Genomic DNA, 27,505 nt, shown 5'->3' on the forward strand with positions numbered 1-27,505 from the left:
GTCCCGCGCCATCGCCAGCCCCGGCTGCGGGCCGCGCGGGAGGGGCGGCCGGAGGGCGGTGGTCAAAGGGTCGAGCGGCCTGTGACGCCGCCGCGGCGCACACCAGGAGGTGCAGCCAGAGCGCTAGCGAGCCGCGGCTCGCGGTGGGGGGATGGGGCGGGGGTGGAGAGGCCGGAGCAGGCGACCTCCCTCCTCTCGTGCTTTACCTAGAGCCCTACTCACTGCCCCTCACCCCACCCCTTTGGCGCACACCTCCCCACACGTACACACGCGCTCAGGCACCCGCGCACACACTCACACGCACACCCCAAGTGGGTGTGATCTAAGCGCTGAGATGCGCTCTGGCGCCCGGAGTTCACACTCGATCTCAACAAAACCCTTCGGAGCAGGCAGCTTGCCTTTTTGGACTACGCATTAAGTAGAACTTCCTACAAAACTATTGAATACTAGGAGCTGTAACTGGAAAACGCCGGCTGCTTAGGATGTTTGCTTCTTTTTTTTCTCTTGGGTCCATCCAGTTTTAAATCTTCCAAAGAGGAAGTTCAGAAAAATAATGCTAGGAATTATTAGTTCCAAATTCTGTACCTACAACTCTCCGTTTTCTGCCTAGTAGGGTAGGAAGGATCTTTGAAACCCACAAATAATCCAAAAAGCACTTTCAACCTCCTCCTCCAACTGGAATCCTAAAAGAGCTGCCAAATAACTAATTTAAGATTTGTGGGAGCTTTTTTTTTTAACCTTTAAAATATTCCAGAATGGTTAATACAAGGTAGTTAGGGTGGCACAGCCTGGTTAATAAACGGGATCGTTGATGGGAATCATGCTCATAAACTTTATTAGCATAACCATATTCATCCCCAAATCTGTCTCCAAGACAACAATTATATTTGAGCCAGAACTTAATTATGTGTTGATCTATCTTTATTTTACAGGAAGTATTAGTCACTCAGGCACTGGTGTGTTTTAGTTCTCTAAAGCCAATGAAAACATTTTTGGGAAGCCAACCCTTGTTTTTTCATCTTGAGAGAGAATTCAATTTACACATTCATGTAATAGGAAGGAGCTGTGAAGTGTGCAGAATTTTTTTTATCTTGGAGTTGTTACTGGCTTATTTTAAAATATTTTCCAAATCGAATGCAAATGCTAGAAAGGTGACTAGCTTTGCAGTACTGAGAAAGCAGTTAACACCCAAGAACATTTCCATCCTGTGTGTCTGATGCTCAGTTGCACTCCAAAAGGAATGAATACAGTCAATCAGTCTAAAGGTCACTTCATTTATTGGCCTGGCCCAAGAATTGAGAATTCTTATTTGGAAGGTTAAGTGCTATTCAGGGATTTGTTTCTTGTCTTGGTTGAATGGATTCCTGGTAATGGCTGTTTTCTCCATATGGTATCTCTAGTGTTTACTCTTCAAGGGAGGAACAGGAAGGAAGCTCACGTGTGTGTGCCTTTTGTTTGTGTCTTCTGATGATGACTCCCCTCCTCTTTCCAAAGGGATATGAAAGTATCCGTGTTTTCCAGGTGAAGGCACACTCAGAGTAAGACCAGAGTAACGGTAATGGATGCAAAAGAGTATATCCCCACAGTGTCTACAGGGATTTCAAACCCTCAAGTTCCTGTCATAGTGATGAGAATATCTCCCCACACAATATATTTGTCACGTGTGTTCCAAGAATTTGTGCTCTTTCAGTGCCCACCATTTTGTTCCTTATCCCATCAGGTTCCAGATCCCTGGTAGTGCCTTTCCTTAGACTGAAACAGATAGAAGTCCTTGCTGGGATTTTGGAAGACTGTTGTAGTTCTACTACTTAAACTATAGTCTTCCTTGCCATGACTTCCTCTTCATGGAATTCCTCTGGCCTTTGTGAAAATAGAACCATGGTATGCCATATCTCCACCCTCCAAACAGGCTCAGACTTGCCTGAATTCTGGGCTCAGCACAACTGGTGTTCAGTCTGGGACCCATGGGACACCAGGAGCATGGAATGAGAGTTAAAATTCAAAGTTAAAGTGGTGGTTCTACCTTCACTTTGACCTGGAAATGTGAAGCACTAATGATGATTGTGCTGACAGGATTATTATTATTATTATTTTAAGGATTAATTGAAAGTATACTGTCGGAGTCCCTGACAGATGCAAATAGTTAACACTCTGGGCTGCTAACCCACAGGTTGGTGGTTAGAGTCTACTAAGAGGTGACTCTATAGAAAGGCCTCATGATCCTCCTCCGAAAAATCAGCCACTGAAAACTCTATGGAACACAGTTCTACTCTGACACACATGGGGTGGCCATTTGTTGAAGTCAACTCAATAGCAACTAGTTTAGTTTTCAATTATTGTAAAGATGGTGTGGGGGCGGTGTCTGACCTCCTCTTACTTCAATATGGGGGAGGAGAATCAAGATCAACAGCCCAAGGCTGATTCCTATGAAGCCGAGGTCAGACATGCCTCCTTTCTCAACCTTCTTTACCAATTCTAACACCAGCTGTCCCTCCCACAACACTCTCTACTTCTCTGCTAGGCTTGATAATTCATTGCAATGACCACACAGAACTCACAGACAATACTCACGATTATGGGGTTTATTTGGGAAGTAGCAGGTTACTATTCAGGTTCAGGAACTCTCAAGATACAGTTCTTCCATCAGCACAGCCTCTTTTCAGCTGTCCTTAAGGGCACACCTCTCTCTGGCCGTAGACCTCTGCCCAAAGGCACTCAGCTTTCTTGCTCAGTTAGCCGGGAAGCCCACCATACCATCTTCCGCTGCCAGGTCTCTGCCGCCAGGTCTCACTGTCTTCAGTGTTGCAGCTCTCTCTCTCTGTCTCCTGCTTCCAGGAGCTTCTCAGTGGAGGGATCCCAGGTTCAAAGGATTTGCTGTCCGCTCCTGGCTGTACTTCCTTGGTGGTGGTGGGATCCTCTCTTTCCCACCCTTCAAGCCCAGCGGGATGGCAAAACTGACCAGTCCCCTTGGTGGGCCACAATTACCCTATCCCACAGTCCCGTCCAATGACTTGGGTGGGAGTTACAAGACCATGGCTAGAAAGGCCACACGAAAGTGAACCATCACACAGCAGTTACACTGTAGTTACTGTAGAGCCCTGGTGGTATAGTGGTTAAGAGCTATGGCTGTTAACCATAAAGGTCAGCAGTTTGAATCCACCAGCTGCTCCTTGGAAACCCTATGGGATAGTTCTACTCTGTCATATAGGGTCACTATGAGTTGGAATCTACTCTACAGCAACAGGTAGTTACTGTAGTAAAAATTCCACTTATTTACCATAAGCTTAATACTTTTGAAACTCAGACCATCTGTTCCACCTCAGGCTGTATATGGTTGTTAGTATAACATAAATGCTATCACCAATATTCTGCCTTACCAGTTTTAAAATTTTCTAATTTGCAATGAGTTGTACACTTCCCCTAAAATCCAAATTTCAATGCCAGGGGACTATGTCAGTTTGAGAATTGGCATAGTCAAGTGCTTTTAATCATAATTTTTTTTCTATTACCATCATTCATATCCTGGCCTTTAAACATGACATTGGTTCTCTTAAGACTTTTTATTCAGACATTAATTAGATAATTAAAAAGCCTAGATTTATTAAATTTTTAGAAAGATGTATCAGAAAAGCTACTGATCATTTTGATTTTGCATATTAAAGGTAAAACTAATTTTTTCTTAATTGATATGAAAAAAAATTCAAATACCATGAAATAATTATATAGCAAATTCTTGACTTATTTGCCTACCAAACAGTCTTCAACTATCAAAACAAGAAAAAGTAATAGAAAACATGTAACTCCAAAAAAAAAAAAAAGAAATTCAATTCTAAAGAGGAGTAGAAAGGTTTTCTAGGTCTACTTCTGAAAGACATAGTGAGATACTGATCCTCTCCTATTTTCTTCCCTCTTTCCTCTTCCCTCATGGAGGAAGAGAAATCAAAATGATAAAGGAAAAGTGGCATCAAGTGGAAGAGACAGGAATACAATTGTTTCACTTTCTTTTTCCACCTAAATCCTCTAGGGAAAATCCAAATAGCAAACTTCTATGAGATGAGGTTCAAAGCAAAACAATGTATTTGTTCAAATTATAAAAGTAATAAAATTTAAAAAGCTTGGAAAATAGAGAAAACCAAGAAAAAATAGGAGGGAAGAAAAAATAGAAGGAAGGAGGGAGGGAAAGTAAAGGAAGGAAGGAGTTAGTGGAACTATTATCTGCTACATAAAATAGCCACTTTATCATATTGGTATATTTCATTCTAGCGTTTGTATATGTGTGTATAAAATGGTACATGCGCTTCTATATTCTGCTTTTTTCGTTTAATAATATATCCTGATCATCTTTTTTTGCTATTGCTACATCTGTGTACCATCATGATTAGTGACCATATAGTACATAGATGTGCCATAATTTAATTAAGTCAATTTTATTTTTTAAAAATTAGATCATTTATGGTATTAATATAATATATAAAACTTATTTAATATGTGTTACTATGTCAACTGATGTTAATAATATATGTTAGTATTTGATACATATTAATATATAACATAACCTTTATGTACATTTCCAATATAAGGATAAAGTCCTAAAAATTAAATTGCTGCATCAAAGGGTGTATATACTTTCAAGATTTTGGGTACATATTATCACAGAGATTTAGTGCTAATTTATAATCTCATCAATAGAGAGGGTATGAGAGAGTCTACTTTCCTAATCTTTCTAAAGAGTTTTTTTTAATTAAAAATACTGTAAATAACATCCTACTTTTCATATAGTGGGCACATTCTTTTACATAGAAAAGGCAAAATCAAGTATTATTAACCATTGATCCCCCTTCTGGATTTTTACCGTAGAACACTACATGTTATGGTTCTATTCCTGAAGTTGTGGTTCTGGTGACTTCTGTTCCTCAACTCTTTTGGATTTTCTCTTTACCTCATTCAATAACAATCGGGCTCTAATAAGATTCAGAGTTAAACTTGGTCATAGTTAATTAATACTTCTAAATCCATGATGCCAATCCCCAATTTCCAAAATGGAGGTGCATTTATCTGAGTGTCCCAAGCTCATTCCAGAGGAACACTCGGCCAAGGTAATCTCATCTCTCAACCCGAATAAGAAGAAGGCCACTAAGAGTAAAATCTACCCCTCCTGACCTGAGAGAACCAGTTCCATCCTGACTAATGGAGTCGCCAAGACTTTGAGGTTTAAAGGCATACTCAAGGTTTCTACTACTGCAGCTTTGGTTTACTAGAAAGGTATCAGCCTGGCTTTAAATCTAGAAACTCCTGGTCTCTTCTTTCTCAGGTACATCACGATATAAAGAGACAGGCATATTCTCTGTGTACCACAGCTTTCCTTTCTGAACGGGGTGTCAAGTCACAGCCTCCCCTTGACAGGCTTTGTTTACAGCAGGAGTCAGAAAGATTTACAGCTTTGGCTCCTCTCTAGCCCTGAGACTGGAATGCCTCAGTTTGTTCAGTAAGCAAGAGCAAAATAAATCTCTTCTTGTACAGCCCTCAGTACCATTGTATATGGTTAATTCACAGTGAAGGAAACCATTTTGTCCAAACTAGAGGATAATCAAGCATTAAAGTAACAGAGATGAAGATGCACTTGTACAATGCAATGCTTTTAGTTCTAAAAAGAATCAAGATTTTCTTAGCCAAAAGGAAAAATAAATCTCTTCCAAATTAGAGAAGTAAAGGATAACTTTAAGATTTGCTTAAAATAATGGAGAAGTACTTACAAAGCTATGTAAAGTGAAAAATGTAGGAAAAAATGAGGTATACAAGATGGTTACAGCAGTGTAGACATGTATATGATAAAATATGGGCAAAAAATAGGGGGTTATTGTATAAGGATGGTGAGATTATGATTTCTACTCTGCTTGCTAAAATTTCTGAAATATTATACTGTTTTTATAATGGAAAAGAGAAAAATAAGGGTTTTTTTTGTTTGTTTGTTTGTTTTAAGAGTGAAATAGTTTTGTTCCAATGAACACAAAAATAAGTTTGGTGTTAATGGACATTATTTGCATGAACATTCATGACAGATTAAGGTAAGCAAATCTTCCTTTTTAAGTTACAATTCAATTCAGCAATCATTTCCTGAATGCCTATTAGATCCTTTGTCAAGCTTTGGAAAATTCAGTTTACAAATTTGTTCAATGGAGAAAATAATCCTTTCCTCAAATTTTCCTTCATTATTAACTTTATAATAGCTATAAAATTCTTCAAACTGTCCAGAGCAGATCTTACCTATATATGGAGATCCAGTTCCTACTCTTCTGCCCATATTTAGTTCTCAACAAGACAATTAAAACAAAAACAATGAAACAATGGTGTTCTACAGTTGCTTAAGCATTGTATAGAACTGAGGTTCCCAAATATTTTGCCAAGGTAACCCGAGGGACCACAGTAAACACATAGTGGAGCCACAGAATGTTTAAAATTTGAGGGAATCACAGCATCACCTGTCAGAAACTGTGCAAACTATCATTATTAAGTTGTTTTGACCTAATTATTATCAGGAATTCCTTTTGGCTTAAAGGACACGGTGAAAATAACCAAGACATAAGGGTATCATGATCTGAGAAAATTTGGGAACTTCAGGTATAGGGCAGAAACAACGGGATAGGCTCTAATCTCTAGAGATTTATACTTCAAATTGATAAAACATACTTGTGCAGTAAAAGATTACCCTTGTCCAAGGAAAGATTTAACCCTTGCCCCCAGCTCCTGGGACATAAACTCTTAAGTCCCTGGAATGCCTTGCCTGATAAGAATGTCTTTGTTTAACCAAGGGCCTTGGGCCACACCAGATAGTTTACGCTAACAATGTGATTTATGGTGGGGAGTTTGGATCACTTGGTATCAGCTTGACCTCTGTAGGGACTGGGACTAAGCTCAGACACACAGGTGACCATCCATGTCTACATGATCGACCCCCAATAAAAACTCTGGACATCAAAGCTCAGGTGAGCTTCCCTGGTTGGCAATACTCCATGAAAATTGCTACATATCATTGCTGGGAGAAAAAAAGTGTGGTCCACATGACTCCACTGGGAGAGGACAGCTGTTAGCTCTGTTCCTGATCTGTCCTGGACCCTGCCCTATATTCCTCTTCCTATTACTAATTTTAATATGTATCTTTTCACTGTAATAAACTGCAACCATGAGTAAACAGCTTTTCTGAGTTCTATGAGTCCTTCTAGAGAATTGTTGCACCTGAGGCTGGTCTTAGGAACCTCACAAACTTCAGCACGGCAAAAATAGAAATTTATTAACTTTCATAGGCTCTCATTTTTCTTGTTTTCCCAGGCAAAAAGATGCCATTGAGAAAGTAGGAGATCCACTAATGCAAGAATAAGACAATATAAAAACAAAATAAGAGAAAATGCATTGCCTTTTCCTTATCACACAAGAAAGCTGATTTCCTTAGACAATATAGCTAAGTAACTGACCATTTTGATTTATGGGCTACTTGAAATTGGCTTTAACATTTTGCTAGACAAAACCTAGCAAGAGAATTAAATGATTCTGAAAATTTCTAAGCTGATAGCTTACATCATTCAACTGCATTCATTTAAACATTGTGACAAATAATGTTATCTATTTATTTCTTAACACATTGCTACCAAGTTGGAATGGAAGAACCCAGCTGCCTTTGAGGAATGTTAAGTGCTACAAGCTGTTTCTCAGACATTGTGGGATCAATAAAGCTCTAAACATTTTCTCAAATAACTCACATTTAATTTTTCTTATCTTTATAAGACTTTGGAGCTGTTCTTTGGAGCTTCATGGAAATGATGGGATATAATGGGAAGAGTACCAAACTTGTCAAAATAGTATTTGTATCCTAGTCCTATTTTGCCAATAATTGTCGATTTGCCTACATTTGTCTAGCCCTAAGTTTTTACTTCTTTAAAATGAACAAATTGAACTGGATGGCTTTAGGGTTCAGTTCAATGCTAAAATCATAATTTTCAATTTAACCAATATGTATTAATCCCTACTTTGTGCACAATATCGTGATAAGCATAGGGCTTATAAATGGTGAAAAAAACTCAATCCATGCCCTGAGGAATCTTGCAGTTAAATAGAGAAGACATATCCTTAATCATAATATCAGGCATATTTTGTTGGATGCTATCATAGAACTATAAACTCAAGACTATGGGAGTTGTGATGCAGGGATTATTTCTGCCTGGGTGGATCATAGAAAGTTTCGTGGAGGGCCTGGAAGATGAGTTATATTTTTACAGATGGAGAAGGGAAATATATGGGCAAACACACGATTGAAAAGCATATATTATGCCTTGAGTGGCAGCTAGTAGACCTGGGTGTCTGATCCTAAGCAAATAGTGGAGAAAGGACAAGAGATGAAGCAGGAAAGATGAGCTCACTCAAAATTGTTGAGGGGCTTAGTACTAAATAGCTCCATTTGCCCTTCTTTTACTCTTGTCTACTCTCTCTGCCCTTGGAGGATGACTCATTGCTGCATGCACCAATAGCCTCAATTGTTCTCTGGCTTCTTACAGAATTCAACCAAGGGAAGGTGCTAGCAGATGATCAAAGGGTTGGAGTGTTTATTTTCTCAGCTCCCAACATGACAGGTCCTTGCATTTGTCTATTCCTCTTCTGTTGAAGGCTACAGGTGCTATCCTCTCTGGGTTCCTAGAGTTTCCTTTTAGGCTAAGGTAGTGGCTCCCCACAGTTCTAGTCCCAGGGTATTGTACTTATTCAAGTCCTAAATCCTATCCACACTTTTGTATTACTAAACTCTCTTGTTTGCACTATATATTTTCTACAGAAATTCTGATTGCCTTGAAAATTGTTTGATCAGTTTTTGTGTTCATTTATTTGTGTTTTTTGTTTGTTTTTGATAGTTGGATATTTGAACAAGAGAGTAAAGATCAGTTTTAGGTTTAAGAAAATACAGATATTGTGACAAGGTAAAATATACATCAGAGGAAGAGGACAGGAGACAAGATCAAAGTAGTAAGTTATTACCACGTTATGTGGAGACATGATGGGGTCTGAACTGGGATAGTCACCACTGGTGGCCTGCGTCTCAGATTAAAAGCCAAAGTCTTCCTCAAGACTTTTCATATGATGTCCCCTCCTTCCCATGAACCTCCTATTCCCCGTCATTCACTCCATAGAGCCTCACTGGCCCCTTGTTCTTCCTCAAGTGTTCAAATCATGCTCTCACTTCAGAGCCTTGACTCCCTTGTTCCCTCTGCCTGGATTACTCTTTAAAAAAAAAAAACCAAACCCATTGCCATGGAGTCAATTCTAACTCATAGCAACCATATAGGACAAAGTAGAACTGCCCCCATAGGGTTTTGAAGGAGCAGCTGGTAGATTTGAACTGTTGACCTTTTGGTTAGCAGCCAAGCTCTTAACCACTGTGTGACCAGGGCTCCAGATCACTCTTACCTCTCGTTATATGCATGGCTCCTCCTCACTTTCTTCTGGTGTCTACTTAAAATGTCCCCTTGTCACAGAGGTATTTCTTAACCACTCTAGATAAAATATCACCACCCTCCAACACCCCTTTCCCAGTCATCTCTATCCCTTTCTTTATTTTATTTTCCTTATTAAAAAAAAAAACAAAAAACAATCAAACCCATTGCCATCAGTTGATTCTGACTCATAGCGACCCTATAGGACAGAGTAGAATTGCCCCGTAGGGTTTCCAAGGCGTAGCTGGTACATTCAAACTTCTGACTTTTTGGTTAGCAGCTGAGCTCTTAACCACTGTGCCAGCAGGGCTCCATTTTCCTCATAATACCCACTAAATGACATAGTATATATTCAGTTTTTAATTTGTTAATTGTCTTCCCCCTCTTAGATTTTAAGGTCTGTGTGATTGGGGACTTTTTCTCTTTGTTTGCTAGTCTGTCCCCAGTTTATAGAACTGTTCCTGGTACACAGTAGGTGCTCAGTAACCATTTACTAAACGGTAGTAACTATTAGAGATAGAATCTGTGGGGTATGGTGATAGATGTAATATGGTGACAAGGATAGCAGAGAAGGAATTAAATATATCTCCAACTTTTTTTTCCTCTTAAGTAAATCTGGTTTCTTACAAGTTATTTTTATGCCCTTCTTACAAAACAAGAAGATTTGCTAACCCGGTTTAATTAATTTTTAATTTTACATTTTGAAAAGTATTTTCTTTCATTTCCAGTGTCATTTGAAAAGTCCAGTGTTAATCACAGAAATCTTAACAATTCCTGTGAGAAATGGGAGTGGGTTGTGACTCATAAATATATTTTTAAAACTGTGCTTCTGATTTGTATTCTGTTATTCTATCAACAGATTCTATTGATACTATTTTGTTTGTGGGTTGTGGCTGAGCGTTCCTGAACTTTTTTCTTTTTTTCTTTCCCTTAACTTCATGTAACAGTGTTATTATGACTCAACAGCTAACTCAAGGCTTCCCTCTTTTCATCAAATAGTTAAGTTAGACAATTGGTAAATGTACTTAACATGATTATTCAGCTGTTTCTGTGATGCATAATATTGTTATTTAATTTCTTGATTCCAGTTTTAGGCATGAATGAGAAATATTGTGAAATTACAGCTCAACAATGTTGTATGGCACAGGCTTTTCCTAAAAAACTGTCCAATATGGTGCCAATGTTTCTTGAAATGGCATCTGTGGAGGACATTCCACAGGAATATGGAGACATGATCTGCTGACCTCTAATTGTCATATTGAGTCATGGATCTGAAAGTCCTCTCAGTCCCTGTGCTGTAGAGAATGTTCTATCATATCATTTTAAGAATGATCTTTTTAAACTCATAAGAAAAATGAAGTAATAAAATTGGGATGATTTTTAATGTTACCAGTGAGTGATAAATAACTGTCAATGAACTTGAATCAAACAAGACTTGACTCTCGGGCAGACTAGCTTCTTTAGTTCTCCTAGAAAATATCATGGCTAATAAAGTATTTTAAAGTCTAGACATAATTCTTTTTTTTCTTCTGTTCATTAAAATAGGGAAGACTCAAGACATATAACCATTCATTTTTAAATTTACAATGCTCATTTGAAAGAGTATTTAGTAAAAGTTAAAAATAAAAGCTAATAGAGAAGTTCAATTGTTTGCTAAAAATTATATGCTAAAGTCGTATTATGAAAAAAGTCAAATTATAGCATCCCCCTGGGTAGAGAGGATTAAGACTGTTGACTTTATGCTATTTTCTTCTAATCCCAAAGCAATCAGATTCTTTTTTCTAAGGCTGGCTTTAGAAAAATATTGTGAAGTAAATAATGTGTGTATTTGTGTTTCCTCTACCCTGCCTTGCTCATGGTGCAAGTGCTGGGGTCTCACCCTGCTACTCAAAAAATAGTACCTCCCACCATTTTAATTTGGCAAGATCCAGAATTTTCCTACATCATTTCCCTCCATCAAAATTTATCTGACCTGTGTCCAATTCCCTCAGTCCTTCTTGTTACTCTCAAATGACAATAAGGAATTATTATCATTAATAGTTTAACATTACATGTATCTATACCATGGTTTGCAATGTGTTTTCACATGAATTATCTGATTCTTTAACAACACTATAAATAGAAATGTCTAGTTTATAGGAGTTGGGAAACTACAGCTCATGACCTGTTTTTATATAGTTCTAAAGCTAAGAATGGTTTTTACATTTTTAAGGGGTTTTAAAAAAAAGAAAAAGAAGAATATGCAACAAATTGTTGACTTGACTCTTGGGAAAACCTAAAATATGTATTATGTGCCACTTTACAGTTAAAATTTCTCTGTGCCTGCATTAATATCATAATCCTGACCCAAGCTATGGTATTTTCAATCACATGCATGCAAAAGCTGGACAATGAAAGAGGAAGCCCAAAGAAGAATTGACACATTCAAATTGTGGCGTTGGCAAAGAATATTGAATACACTATGGACTGTCAGAAGAATGAACAAATTAGTCTTGGAGAAGTATAGCCAAAATGCTCCTTAGAAGCTAGGATGGTGAGATTTCATCTTGCTTACTTTGGACACATTATTAGGAGGGACCAATCACTAAAGAAGGACATCATGCCTGGTAAATTAGAGGTTAAGTAAAAAAGAGGGAGACTCTCAATAAGATGGATTTACACAGTGGCTGCAACAATGGGCTCAAACACATTAACAGTTCTGAGGATGGCACAGGACGAAGCAACATTTCCTTCTGTTTGACTCAAGGCAATGAGTCGGAGCTGACTCGATGGCACGTAACAACAAACAAAATGGAGGCAAAACTACATATAGGAAAGAGTTAGAAGCCTTTTGACTTTAAATCTATTTTTAAAAATCCCAAGAAACTTTTTCTTCCTTCCTTCCTATTTTTCTATCTCCCTTCCCTCTTTTCTTTTCTTTTTTTAGAAAGGAGTGAGAAAAATCACTCCCTCTCACTAACCATGGCCCAAGACCCTGTTGACATCACCTTGCTTGCTCATATGTCTTTTTGAGGGTATAGTAGGGAGAAGACAACACAATAGTAGGAATAAATAAGGGGGAAAGGAAAGGATAAGGACGTGGGAGAGTTGCACCATTTTAGAAGAGCAGGATAAAATAAATGATTCCAAAAAGAATGGGACTGCTACTTTCTGTTGCCCTCTCTGACTTTAAGTGTGGCCTGAGAGTATGAGCAATTAACAATAAGAAGGATGAGAATTATGGGAGTCGAGGAGAATAAATGACGAGCATTTATTGAATACTTGCAATGTTCAAAGCACCCAAGAGGTGCTTTGTATACATTATCTAATTTAATTCTCAATATATACCAATATTGTCCTCTGTATATCAGCTACTCAAGATCCCTTTGTGATTCTTAACAGCTCATGAAATAATAATGGTGGCAGAAAGTCTAATACAAAACTCAGAGGTTTGAAGAATCAGAGAATAGAATTTAAGACAACCTCAGATGCTAGAGGGAAATTTCATAAAGAGAGAACTAGAGAGGCTAAACTGCAAATTCTATGTATTAACTCCACCCAAATCTCCGGCTGACTGAAATGCACATGCATGGGGCAGACTGCAAGAAGCCCAGCTAAGGATAAAATAATTAAACTGAGATGCAAGCTGCTACAAAGAGATAGAATTAGCTGTTTGAGTTGAACCAAGTTAATTCCTTGGAAAAACAAACAAAAAAAAAATCAACATTTTGGAGAAATATAAAGAATATAAAGAATCAAAAATCTCTATAACATATCCCTCACAAGGTCCCAGATATTATCCAAAATTGCTTGACATGAATAGCAAGGAAGATGTGAACCATTCTTAGAAGAAAAAACAATCAATGAAGACCAAACACAGGATAACCTAGGTGTGGAACTAGGTCTTTAAAACAGATGTTATAATTATGCTCAGTGAGATAAAGGAAAATTTTCTCAGAACAAATACAAAGATTAAAAAAACTCAGCAAAATTATAGAAACTATAAAACAGAACCAAATGAAAATTCTCACTTAAAAATACAATATTTAAAATAAAAAATTCACTGTATGAATATAGCAGAATGTAAATGACAGAGGAAAGAGTAAAACTCAAAAATAGATCAGTGAAAATTATTTAATCTGAAGAACAGAAAAAATATTTTTACAATATAATGAAACCCTCAGGTATCCATGGGACAATACCAAACGATCCAATATGCAAGTAATTGATGTCCCAGAAGGAGAGGAGAGAGATTATGGAATGAAAAAATATTCTAACAAATAGTAGCCAAAAACTTCACCAATTTAGTAATCGAGAATCTTAGCAAATCTCAAGCAAGATAAATATGAAGAAAATAACCTTTGCTCATCATAGTCAAAATGCTGGATATCAAATATAAGAAAATGTTTAAAGTGGCCAGAGAAAAATGACACATTACATCCACGACAAAAATGACTCATAGTATCACTAACTTCTTATCTAAAACAATGGGGGACAGAAAACACTGAAACAACAGCTTTAAAATGTTGAAAAACAAAACAAAACTGCCAACCCAGAATTCTATAGCCAGTGAAAATCTTTTTAAGAATAAAAACATTTCATATAAAAGAAAACTAAGAGAAATTGCCACCAGTAGACCAACCTGAACTAAAAAAAATGCAAAAGAAAGTTCTTTAGGCTAAAGGAAAATGCTACCAGAAAGAAATTCTTACCCTAATAAAAAATGAAGACTATCAGAAATGTTAAGTATAGTATGAGTTAAGTAAAAAATCATTTTTTCCTTTTAATTTCTTTAAATTACATACAAGTGGTTAAAGCAAAAATTATAACATTGCCTCTGGAAAAATAGCTTTTATTCTGAGTTTATTCCCTTGTTTTTTGTTTTTATAATGTACTGTCTTACAAGGCAAGGGTGTTCACCCTAACCACTTCTATTCAACATTGTATTGAAGATCCTAGCCAGTGTAGTAAAGAAAGAAAAGGAAATCGAGGTAAAGGAAGAAGTCAACTGCTTTTACTTGCAGCTGACATGATTGTTTAGAAAGAAATTCATACAAAATTATCAGTTTATCAAACTTAAAAACTGCTCACCAAAAGACACCCATGATCCATCAAGCTGAAGTCTGGGAGAAAATATTTTGAAAACATATATATGATAAAAGATCGGTATCCAGGTTATAAAAATAACTCCTATGACTCAATATAAAAAGACAAACAATACAATAAAAGTAGCAAAAGATTTGAAGAGAAATCATCACAAAAGAAGGTATATGAAGGACTAATAAGCATTTAAAAAGTGCACATCATTAGTTATCAGGGAAATGAAAACTAAAACCTCAGAGGGATACCACTACACAACCATCAGAATGGCGAAACTTAAAAAGACTAATACTACCAAATGTTGTGAGGAAGTGGAACTCTCATACTTAATTTCCAGCAATGAAAATGGTACTACCACCTTTTAAAAAGGTCTAAAAATCTCCTATAAAATCAAGCATATGGCTAGCCTAGGTATCTAGCCAAAAGAAACAAATAAATATGTCTACAAAAAAGAATGATCATAAGAGCTTTTTACGTAATAGACAATTGGAAACAGTCCAGGTGTTCATCAATAAGAGAACTTACATTTTAAAAAATGGCATATTTATAAAGTAAAATACTACTCATAGGGGAAAATTCAATTCTACATTAATATGTAGAATCTTAAATTCCAATGAGAGTATTCTAAAATTATCTTCAAACCCCTGAGTAATTTCCAGATAAAAGCAAAATAAATTCTTTATGAAAAGAGAAGGAAAGTACAAACTAGGCCTAAGTGTTTTATATAGAAGTTGAGATTTAACCCAGAGTGAAAACTGGAGAAGATGCGTTCTGGGAAAAATGTGGCCAAACAGGTTCTTCTATGTAGAGAAAGCTTGGAGCCCCTGAAAGGCATTTAGAGATGGACAATGTTGTCCAATAGCAAATGTCTCGTAGTTCTATCAGCCTGTCTATAGCATTTTAGACATGAAAGCATGGAATATATTCTATGTTTAAAAATATAAGTGTTGTAATAATTGCATCTGTGCAGCTCCATAAATCACCTTGAAAAGAAATTGTCCAGCTATAGCTAAACCATCTTATAATTAGTCTTGAGCCAGAAGATGATGAGTTACCTACTAATCAGATGGTCTAGGTCTAAGACATGTATTGTAGGCCTGAACAATCACAGGATGTACGGCCTTTCTCGTGGAGCAGTTCAGTGAAAACGTTCCAGTAGCTCTAACATTCACTATGATGCTAGTGATTTTAGATACATTTTCTTTCTTCAGATAAATATTTCCTATTAAAAATTTTAATTGTACTACATTGTATTTTTTTGCTTGTCAGTAGCACCCCGGCTTTAGCTTAAGGAAAAGAAAAGTTTAATGAGTTAACATATTTGTGTCTTTAACTAAGCAAAAGATCCCCTGATTTTTCCTGTCCTCTCTGGCTTGATTTGAAGTTATTCTTGATGGTGCTTCCTTCATTGCAGGGAAACATTTTATTTTCAAGAGAAAGGTCACTTTCACGTCCCGAACAGGGGAGATTTGGACCAAATTACCTGAGTCACGGTTCTACATTTGTTAAAGGATTACTATTTTGAGTGAATTAATTTTAATGGGGAACATCAAAATTAGAGGGATTTGAGTTTTTTTTAAGTCTATAGGCTGATGGTTATAAAGTTCTATCTATTTAGATTATATTGCTGGGTACAATGAACTCCCATTTATCCAGATTTTTGAAAAGCAGACAGCTGGTTGTTTGATCATAAATTCTATTCATACTCATTTGATTCAAGGACAAAGCTTAGAGAATTTAGAGAAAAGATGGCAATAATGTCCTTTAGTCTCTTTTCTTTTAATGTTAATGAATCAGCTGATTAGTCATCAAATCACAGTCAGGGTAAATTCTAAAATCCTTAGTCTGATAAAAAAGATTTTCTTACAACCTGGAACCTACTGTAAGGGAGATATGATGAATGGTGGTGCCATCTTGGAGTACAGACTCTATGCTGACTGGGCCTCTTGGGATCACATTTGAGAATTGGTCCTCAACTTTGCAGGTTCAAAAACTCAATTCAGTCTATCCAATTCAACTCATTATCTGCGTTCCTTAACCTACTTTTCTTTTAGTGTCTTCTGGTTCAGAAAACTACATCAATATTCATATTCACTGCCCACTGCTTACCTCTAACAGAACAGTTATTTTGTGGTATTTTAATTATTTGTTCACTCATCTCTCTTCCCCATTAGATTATAAACTCCTTGAAGGTAGGGCCAACACTTATATGACATATGACCCCAGTGTTTGCTGATAAAGGACTAAGTAAACTTTGTTAATTAACTCAGATTTTACCAGCCTCCTATATGATGAAATAGAGTTAAGAAAATTCAGAGTGGAGTTACAAAAAAGAAAAACTATATGTCAATTTATTAATTTACAATTTGATCCAGAGACCGAATTCCAAGAGTTTATCAAAGGCACCAAATTGCTGAAATTCTTTTCTAGGGCACCTCCATTGGTGGCATCAAGGTACCTGGAAAGCTGAAGCTTCAATTAAAAAATGGCTTGGTAAGAACAGAATTAGAACAAAGGCAATAGTGCAGCTTGGACACGTATCTAACCCTGCCTTTGTTAAAACACCCCTAGGCTATAATAGAATATCTTTCTCTAGTGACCAGCTTCATGTCCTCCAGATTCATTGTCTATTAAACAGTACTGAATAAACATTGACCAATATTATATTTTTGCATATGTGCTTTTTGTTGGCTATCTCATTTCTGTTGATAAATTCAGTAGATGTGTTCATGTTGTTGATTGAAGTGCTATTAATTTATAGTTATCATGAATTGTTAGAAAATTCAAACCTTTTATTTTGGTAAAGACTCACATGATCTGGCCCATGTCTGCTTCCTCAAATTCATTTCATAATGTTCCCTTTTTGAGACCTAAGATTCAGATCTAGTACTGGTCTTTTATTTTCCCAATGTACCAAGCTTATTCCTACCTCAGGGCTTTGGCACTTACTATTTCCTCTGCTCCAAATTAACTCCTCCTCCCACCTCCATATATGCATGGCTGTTTTCTACATTCAGGTCTCAGCCCAAATATATCTGCTCAATCATTCTTTATCACATCACTCAAAGCTATTTTCTTCATAACTCTCACAGCCAGGCAAAGCTAGCTTTTTAAAATTTATTTTACTCATTCAAATATTAACTTGTCCCTTTGGATGTAAGGTTAATAAGAACTAGGACCTTGTCTATTTTATTCACTGCTATAAAACCAGCATGTGTGCTTACAAGAGTGCCTGACACATAGTAGGCCTCAAAAATATTTGTTCAATGAATGACTAAAGATAGAAGACAGCCTGCTTCCACCCATCACCTGTTGATATTTAGACTGATTTTTGGAGTCCTAGTGATATTTGCAGTCTACAATCTCAACTATCTTTCAAATTTTGTCACTCACTAACCTACTCAACTGGAGCCCTGGTGACAAACTGGTTAAGAGGTTGGGTGCTAATGGAAAGGTCAGCAGCTTGAATCCACCAGTCGCTCCTGGGAACCCTATGGGGCAGTTCTACTCTGTCTTACAGGGTTGCTATGAGTCAGAATTGACTTGACGGCGCAGAACAACAACAACTTAATTAAATCTCCACTCCTCAGCTAGTCTACTCATTGTTAACACCAGCTAACTGTAAGTTTCTTGAGGTTACCAAAAAACAGAAAACCAACCCATTGCCATTGAGTTGATTCCAACTCATAGCGACCCTATAGGACAGACTGGAACTGCCCCATAGAGTTTCCAAGGAGCACCTGGTAGATTCAAACTGCAGATCTTTTGGTTAGCAGCTGGAGCTCGTAACCACTACGCCACCAGGGTTTCCTTCTTGAGGTCAGGGCTCTTTTTCATTCTTCTTTTTGACTCTGCACAATTGTCTCCTCAGTAGTGAATGCAGGATGACTGATGGTGGGCCATTCAAGGGGAGATGCCCTCTAGACAGCTAGAAGTATGGAACTACCCCTGCAGTAAGGAACAGGGCATTCAGATTGAGATTCATCAACACAGGGATGGAGTTATGGGGCAACAGTCTGATGGACAGCTGAAAGCAGAGAGAAAAGAAAGGGGAAACCTGGCCAAGGACTCTCTCAAGGTAACATAGGAGGTATAAGAAGGAGAATAAAAACAGGAGAGCACCCACTTGGAGGAGAAAACCGGGTGGGGAAGTAGGATAAAAAGGAAGATATAATTTCAAGGAGTGATTAATAGCAGTGAATTTGGCTAGAAGAAACAGTTTAACTGAAGCAGTGGAATCAAAACATGATTATAAAGTGTTTTGGAAGAAGTTGAGTATTTAGCCACATATTTGACATTAAAAATTCTCTCTTACCTTCTTTGTTGTTGTTCTTAGGTGCCGTCGAGTCTGTTCCGACTCATAGCAATCTTATGTACAACAGAATGAAACACTGCCTGGTCCTGCACCATCCTCACAATCGTTGTTATGCTTGAGCCCATGGTTGTAGCCACAGTGTCAATCCATCTCGTTGAGGGTCTTCCTCTTTTTTGCTGACCCTCTACTTTACCAAGCATGATGGCCTTCTTCAGGGAATGATCCCTCCTGATAACATGTCCAAAATATGTGAGATGTAGTCTCGCTATCCTTGCTTCTAAGGAGCATTCTGTTTGTACTTCTTCCAAGACAGGTTTGTTCATTCTTTTGGCAGTCCATGGTATATTAGATATTCTTCAACAACGCCACAATTCAAAGGCATCAATTCTTCTTCAGTCTTCCTTATTCATCATCCAGTTTTCACATGCGTATGAGGTGATTGAAAACACCATGGCATGGGTCAGGCATACCTTGGTCTTCAAAGTGACATCTTTGCTTTTCAACAGTTTAAAGAGGTCTTTTTCAGCAGATTTGCCTAATGCAATGCGTCTTTTGATTTCTTGACTGTTGCTTCCCTAGATGTTGATTGTGGATCCAAGTAAAATGAAATCCTTGACAACCTCAATCTTTTCTCGTTTTATCATGATGTTGCTTATTGGTCCAGTTGTGAGGATTTTTGTTTTCTTTATGTTGAGGTGTAATACATACTGAAGGCTTTGGTGTTTGATCTTCAGTAAGTGCTTCAAGTCCTCTTCAGTTTCTGCAAGCAAGGTTGTGTCATCTGCATAATGCAGGTCGTTAATGAGTCTTCCTCCAATCCCGATGCCCTATTCCTCTTCATATAGTGCAACTTCTCGGATTATTTGCTCAGCATACAGATTGAATAGGTATGGTGAAAAGATACAACCCTGATGCACACCTTTCCTGACTTTAAACCACACAGTATTCCCCTTGTTCTGTTCGAATGACTGCCTCTAGATCTACGTACAGGTTCCTCATGAGCACAATTAAGGGTTCTGGAATTCCAGTTCTTCCCAATATTATCCATAATTTGCTATGATCCCCACAGTCAAATGCCTTTGCACAGTCAATAAAACACAAGTAAACATCTTTCTGGTATTCTCTACTTTCAGCGAGGATCTATCTGACAACAGCAATGATATCCCTTGTTCCACATCCTCTTCTGAGTCTGGCTTGAATTTCTGGCAGTTCCCTGTCGATATACTGCTGCAGCCGCTTTTGAAAGATCTTCAGCAAAATTTTACTTGTGTATGATATTAATGATACTGTTCGATAATTTCCACATTCAGTTGGATCACCTTTCTTGGCAATAGGCATAAATATGGATCTCTTCCAGTCGGTTGGCCAGGTAGCTGTATTCCAAATTTCTTGAAATAGACAAGTGAGCACTTCCAGCATTGCTGCATTCCTTTTCTGAAACATCTCAATTGGTATTCCCTACTTTCCTGGAGCCTTGTTTTTTGCCAACTTCTTCAGTGCAGCTTGTACTTCTTCCTACAGTACCATCGCTTCCTGATTATATGCTACCTCCTAAAATGGTTGAACATTGACCAATTCTTTTTGGTATAGTGACTTTGCATAGTTCTTCCATCTCTTTTGATGCTTCTTGCATCGTTTAATATTTTCTCTGTAGAATCCTTCAATATTGCAACTTGAGGCTTGAATTTTTTATTCAGTTCTTTCAGCTTGAGAAATGCTGAGCATGTTCTTCCCTTTTGGTTTTCTATCTCCAGGTCTTGCACATATCATTATCATACTTTACTATTCTTCTTGAGCTGCCATCTGAAATCTTCTGTTCAGCTTTTACTTCATCGTTTCTTCCTTTTGCTTTAGCTACTCCACGTTCAATAGCATGTTTCAGAGTCCCTTCTGACATCCATTTTGGTCTTTTCTTTGTTTCCTACTTTTTTAATGACCTTTTGCTTTCTTCATATATGATGCCCTTGATGTCATTCCACAACTTGTCTGGTCTTTGGTCATTAGTGTTCAATGCGTCAAATCTTTTGTTGAGATGGTCTCTAAAGTCAGGTGAGATATATTCAAGGTCATACTTAGGCTCTCGTCGACTTGTTCTAATTTTCTTCAGTTTAAACTTGAACTTGCATATGAGCAATTAATGGTCTGTTCCACAGTTGGCTCCTGGCCCTGTTCTGACTGATGATAATGAGCTTGTCCATCGTCTCTTTCCACAGATGTAATCGATTTGATTTCTGTGTATTCCATCTGGCTAGGTCCATGTGTGTAGTCTCCATTTATGTTGCTGAAAAAAGGTATTTGCGATGAATACGTTGTTGGTCTTGCAAAATTCTATCATTCGATCTCTGACATCATTTCTATCACCAAGGGCATATTTTCTAACCACGGATCCTTCTTTGTTTCCAACTTTTGCATTCCAATCACCAGTAATTATCAACCTATCCAGACTGAATGTTTGATCAATTTCAGACTGCAGAAGCTGGTCAAAGTCTTCGATTTCTTCATTTTTGGCATTAGTGGTTGGTGCGTAAATTTGAATAATAGTCGTATTAACTGGTCTTCCTTATAGGCATATGGATATTATCCTATCACTGACAGCATTGTACTTCAGGATAGGTCTTGAAATGTTCTTTTTGATGATGAATGCAAAGCCATTCCTCTTCAAGTTGTCATTCCTGGCATATTATACTGTATGATTGTCCAATTTAAAATGGCCAATACCAGTCCATTTCAGCTCACTAATGCCTAGGATATCGATGTTTATGCATTCCATTTCATTTTTTAATGATTTCCTATTTTCCTAGATTTATAATTTGTACATTCCACATTCCTATTATTAATGGATGTTTGCAGCTGTTTCTTCTCATTTTGAATCTTGCCACATCAGCAAATGAAGGTCCGGAAGGCTTGACTCCATCCACGTCATTAAGATTGACTCTACTTTGAGGAGGCAGCTCTTCCCCAGTTGTATCTTGAGTGCCTTCCAACCTGAGGGGCCCATATTCCGGCACTATATCATACAATGTTCCATCGCTATTCATAAGGTTTTCACTAGCTAATTCTTTTCAGAAGTAGATTGTCGAGTCCTTCTTCCTAGTCTGTCTTAGTCTGGAAGCTCAGCTGAAACCTGTCTGCCGTGGGTGACCCTGCTGGTATTTTAATACTGGTAGCATAGCTTCCAGCATCACTGCAACACGCAAGTCCCCACAGTACGACAAACTGACAGACGTGTGGGGGTTTCCTTCCCTAGGAAGCAAAATATTGCATTAGCTACTGTGATTTAATAGAATAAGTTGTCTAACTTGAACATCCGTACAAATGTATTCCTATTGTCTTAGATTTATTAGTTTCAAATGTAATTGTATCTGGATGTTCTCCATTTAAACCCGTTGCCATTGAGTCAATTCTGACTCATAGCGGCCCTATAGGACAGAGTAGAGCTGCCTCACAGGGTTTCCAGTGAGCAGCTAGTGAATTTGAACTGCTGACCTTTTGGTTAGCAGTCAAACTCTTTAACCACTATGCCACCAGGGCTCTATTCTCCCTTTACCTGTGCTTTATTCATGTCCTTTCTTGATAACCTCATACCTTTCGCTACCTTCTCTTTTGCAGTAGTCCTGCGTTTGCAATAAATTTTTAAAATGCCCAGTGGTCATTGTTGTTTATTAGAAATACTGAAGAGAACCCAGAGAAGACACGGTGTCCATAGAGAAGGTGGTAGGATATATTAAATAACATATTCCATCCTCACCTTAATAAGAAAGGGAAAGGAAGGAACGTGTGTACTTAAAAGCTTCCCAAGCCATCTTGGGGTGTCCTTTAAAAGGTAACTGGGAGGAGAGTAAAGCTTTTCAGGAACATTAGACCCTTGGAATGAGTGTGAAAAAACAAATGGAATTATATCCTTTTTCAATGGCAATTAATCAACCAATCCAATCAAGTTGAGATTTAGTAGAAAGATCATTGTATTCTAGTGCCAGTTCTGTTGTGAATGGCTATGTGATTTGGGCAAGTCATTTAGTTTTTATGGCCTTAGTTCTCATGTTTGAGTGATGAAAGGTTGGACTGGGTAATCTCTAAGATCTCCTTGAGAGCTAACATTCTGAGATTCCTTGGAGAAGAAAGTTTTAATATGGCAATAAAATAAAATAAATGGACAAATTAGCCTGCTAACTTTCCTGTTTGGATACAGGAATAGTTTACTGAATAATCTTTTTTTTAGTTTCTACATTTTCAGATTCCTTAATCTTTTCTTAATTTCTTAATTATTTTCATTGATATTTTTATTTCTTCTCTTGTCAAAACAGCACATTAAGTAAAATCTTCAAAAAAATAAATAAGATGAATACCAAATCAAAGTTTCCTAACTCAATTATCTCTAATTATGTTTACTGTTAAAGCCCAATGTTTCATAGTCAAAACAAAAGAGAGAGTTGAGGCAATGATTTTAGTTCCTGTAAGGATAGGAGAAGAGCCCTGGTGGCACAGTGGTTAAGAACTCAGCTACTAATTGAAAGGTTGGTGGTTTGAACACACCAATTGCTCTGCAGGAGAAAGATGTGGCAATCTGATTCTGTAAAGTTTACTGCCTTGGAAACCCTGTGGGGCATTTCTACTCTGTCCTATGGGGCGCTATGAGTCAGAATTAACTCAACGTTAACGGGTTTAGGTTTTTTGACTTTTAAGGAGAGGAGAAAAGAGAATTTCTATGAATAACATGACATAGTATAGAGCTATATATCCTCCTCTGCTTAGTCCCACAAATCAAGAGAGAATGTTCTGCCATTTTACTACCGCTCCATCTCCCCCAAGTAGCTTGAGAGTCTTTGATTACTAGTGACATTGACATCTTAGCATATGTCTTTTGGCTATTTGTAGTTCTCCTCTGAATTGCCTCATCATAATCTTTGGCCCTTTTTCTCCTTATTGATGCATATATATTAAGAATCATTGTCTACTACAGATACATTAATGATTTACTTTGTAGATGAGCAATGTTATAATAGCCAAACACATTTGTTCTGTATAGGCATCCATTATTTTATTAGGTGGTAACAAATCAGACACCAGCCTATAGATCAGTTAAAAAAAAAAAAAAAATTGCCATCGAGTCAATTCCAGCTCATAGTGACCCTACAGGACAGAGTAGAACTGCCCCATAGGGTTTCCAAGGAACAGCTGGTGAATTAAAAATGCCAATCTTTTGGTTAGCAGCCAAGCTCTTAACCACTGAGCCATCAGGGCTCCATAGATCAGTAGCTATAGGAAATATCTCTAAAAACTCCATGTATACTTTCTATTAAGCCATGGTATTCAAAGTCTCCCATTACTAACTTGACCAGTTGTATTACAGCTCAGTAATTTCACTGCAAATTCAGTTAAGTTGGCCTCTACTGCTTTTATATTCCTCTCATGGCCACTTCCCAAATAATTGTTTGATGTGTTATACTGTGTGTGCTTTCCAGTACTCAGGACTTTATCCTTCAAGAATCTAGACTTGTTAAAAGTGTCAGCTGATTATAATATATTCTCACTTCCTCTCCAAATTAAAATTACTGTTCTAGGTCATTGGTTTTCATTTTTTTAAAATATGAGACACCCTTTTGAAAATAAAAGTGTTGATAAATTTGAAATGATCAAAGGCTCAAAACAAATCAGCAAAAATTGCAATAAAAACATTCCTGCATATAACAATGCCCCACAAGTTTTAGAAAAGCATCTAGAGATACCACATTATTTATGTGATTGCTTTTCTAAACTATGCCATTATCTGAGAGAAACTTTCTGCCCTAAGCTCTGGCATACATATGCTCAAAAGCAAAATCGTTGCCTGTCCTTATAAATACATGATTTTTCTTTAATGCTTCTTAATGTCTCTTATCTTTACCTTAGATCCAGCTGTACCCCATTTTGTCAAGCCCACTCACCTATGTGCTCACATTGTAATAATATGTAGCTTCATTTCTACCAGAAATTATTTTCCACACTTTGAAAAATTTCACAGTACTCTGCAAAGAAATTTGAGGTTCCCAGGACATTCCCAGCACCACTGTGGAACACAGTGTGCCTTGGTTGAGAAATACTTTATTCTAGAATGTAGTCTGTGTGTATGCTCATTTCCTTTTCTCCTGATTTATGCTTTTATATCCTATCTACATTTCCTACTGTTCTGCATCATTTAATATTTTCCAGACATGTAGTGAGCATTGCTTCATTTCCCGTTTTTTGCTGATGTTGAGCAGTTAGACTTTTTAATTCTCCTTTTGCTAAATCTGCTATCACTGATTGCTTTTCTTTGGACTAACTCCAACTTTTGTAGTTGGTTTATCATAGAGGTAGAAGGGAAATTAAGAAATCAGATCCTGGCTCCTCTAAGATAGATGGCTGTCTAGTGTCTTCTTGAAGATCAACAGGGGCAGAGAAACACAGCAGAATCTGGGGCATGTTCTTTTCCATTCTCTACATAGTCTAGAATCTAGACCATCTGAATGGCTCTGTAGGGAGTGACATTTCAAGGCTAGGAGACTTGGCTGAAGTCCCAAACCACAGTGTTTAGGAGCCTACTGTGTCATGAGCGTGACTCATCATGACAATGAATCTGCTCCACTGTACAAATACCAGTTTTTAGCAGTATCTGAACTCGAATCCTTTCCCTCAAGCAAGGGCATATTGTACCTTGCTAGCTGCCTGTCTGAGAATAACAGTGTGCACAGCTTGAGGTCTGGACAAAGGCCAAATGCAAGCCTTTCTAAAACTGCCAAAGAGCTCACTGTTTTACAGAATTGTGTCGGTAGAGCCATGTTTCCATTAGACTGGAGGACCTCCATGTGTTTGCTTAAGGAAGTCATTGAAATTCAATGCAAATTAAGCCCAGATTTACAGGAGGAGAAATTCAGCAGTAAGAATTTTCCAGGCACAAGGTTTCAAGATACATTGTTTAGACGTGCAATATGTACTCATAATATGAGTAATTAAGATAAGTTTTAACTTTTAAAAATAGAAGTTCTTTTGAATTTTGATTGGAGTCGCTTTGGTTGGGGTATATAACATAGTATATAAAGAAATTTTTAAGTTCAGGAAATATTGTTTACATAAGCGTGATATACCATTACATCATTTTCCAAGGACTTGTTTAAGATGTAAGCTTCCATTGAGGATTTATAAGCAATATATTATCCTATAGGAAAATCAAGAAAATATATTTTTAGGACAATGAAATAAAGACCAATAAATAAAAAAATTTTTTTAAACTCATTTTCACTCTACGTGGAGTTTGTCAGGTGCTCCCTAAAAAAGAAGACCATATGTTTAAATACCAAAAAAAGCTCCACACCCATTGCCGTTGAGTCGATTCTGACTTACAGCGACCCTATAGGATAGAGTAGAACTGCTCCATAGGGTTTCCAAGGAGCGGCTGGTGAATTCAAACTGCGGACCTTTTGGTTAGCAGCTGAGCTCTTAACCACTGCACCACCAGGGCTCCATATATATATATATATATAAAATAAAAATTAAAAAAAGTTAAGTGACACATTTGAGAGTAAATAAGTAAATGATGTACCACATAAATGCTAAGTTGAATGTTTACTAACTTATCTAGATTTAACATTCATTTTCTATATAGTGCCTTTGTTTTGCAGATAATAAAATCAAGGTTGTAAGTGGGTAAGGAATTTGCTTGCTGTCACATAGCTGGCATGGCTGAACTGACTTCGTGGCTCCTGATCTAATTCTAAGTAAATAATATAATAAAAAATTATACATTAAAAATAAATTCTTTAAACAATAATATTAAAAATCATTAAAAGTTTTGGAATTCTGGGAACATGGTGCTATAGACAGAAGCACCACACCTTCCCTCCACAGCAAAGACCCAAAAAACTAAGTAAAACAGAGACAAACATCAATCCTGGAACCCTAAGTGTCAAATGAAGAGATAAAGAACTCAACCAAGCACCGAATGATATAAGAAACTGACAGAGAACAGAGAGCCAGGAGAGGTAATAGCAGAGGTCCCCTATCAGCTAATACAGCACGGATCCACCGTCTTGGACTCCTGCTAGAGATCAGCAGACAGGGAGTATGGAAAAGCAGATTCACGGAACTCCCAGCAGGAGACAGAGCACCCAGTTACCAGCGAGACAGGCTTTCCCACCCCCTACCCTGCCTCCCCTTGCTCAACCTTCGCTGCCTCCCAGCTGGCTGGTCTGCTGCTTCCTGGCAGGCAGATTCCCGGTTTCCCGGCAGGCCATTTTGCTGCTTCCCTGCAGGTGGATTCCCAGTTTCCCGGAGGGCTAATTTGCTGCTTCCTGGTGGACGGATTCCCAGCTTCCTGGGGAGCTGGCCCACGGCTCCCCAGTGGGCCACGACCACAACTTGGGAGGCGCTGGTTCCATGCTGCATGAATTCATCCCACCCACACCAGCCGGCCTCTTCAGTGCCATTTCTTTGTTGCTGGTATTGCTTTTTTTGTCCTCTTTTGGTGTCTTCCCTGCCTCTCACCTCCTCCCCCTCCTTTCTGTCAAACACCTGACTCCATGTGCCGTCTTTGCTTCTTTTTGACAGGCTGTGAAGCATTGCTCGGCTGGGAAACTGCTTTCCCGGTCAATTTCCCCAGTCTGTGTGTGGCCACGCTGGTGGG

At 37.8% G+C, this 27,505-nt stretch overlaps 1 protein-coding gene across 1 annotated transcript in view; it reads right to left on the reverse strand.

The window, feature by feature from the left end:
* RNF217 (ring finger protein 217) overlaps window positions 1–27,267 on the reverse strand; it is a 175,667-nt gene extending 148,400 nt beyond the window's left edge. Inside the window, exon 1 of the mRNA XM_012557380.2 lies at window positions 27,047–27,267. Within this exon, the coding sequence (XP_012412834.1) occupies window positions 27,047–27,267 (221 nt within the window). The remainder of the gene's footprint in view (window positions 1–27,046) is intronic.
* Between the last annotated feature and the right edge of the window lie 238 nt (window positions 27,268–27,505).

The sequence above is a fragment of the Trichechus manatus genome, unplaced genomic scaffold (genome assembly GCF_000243295.1).
Source record: "Trichechus manatus latirostris isolate Lorelei unplaced genomic scaffold, TriManLat1.0 scaffold00098, whole genome shotgun sequence".
Classification (NCBI taxonomy): Eukaryota; Metazoa; Chordata; class Mammalia; order Sirenia; family Trichechidae; genus Trichechus; species Trichechus manatus.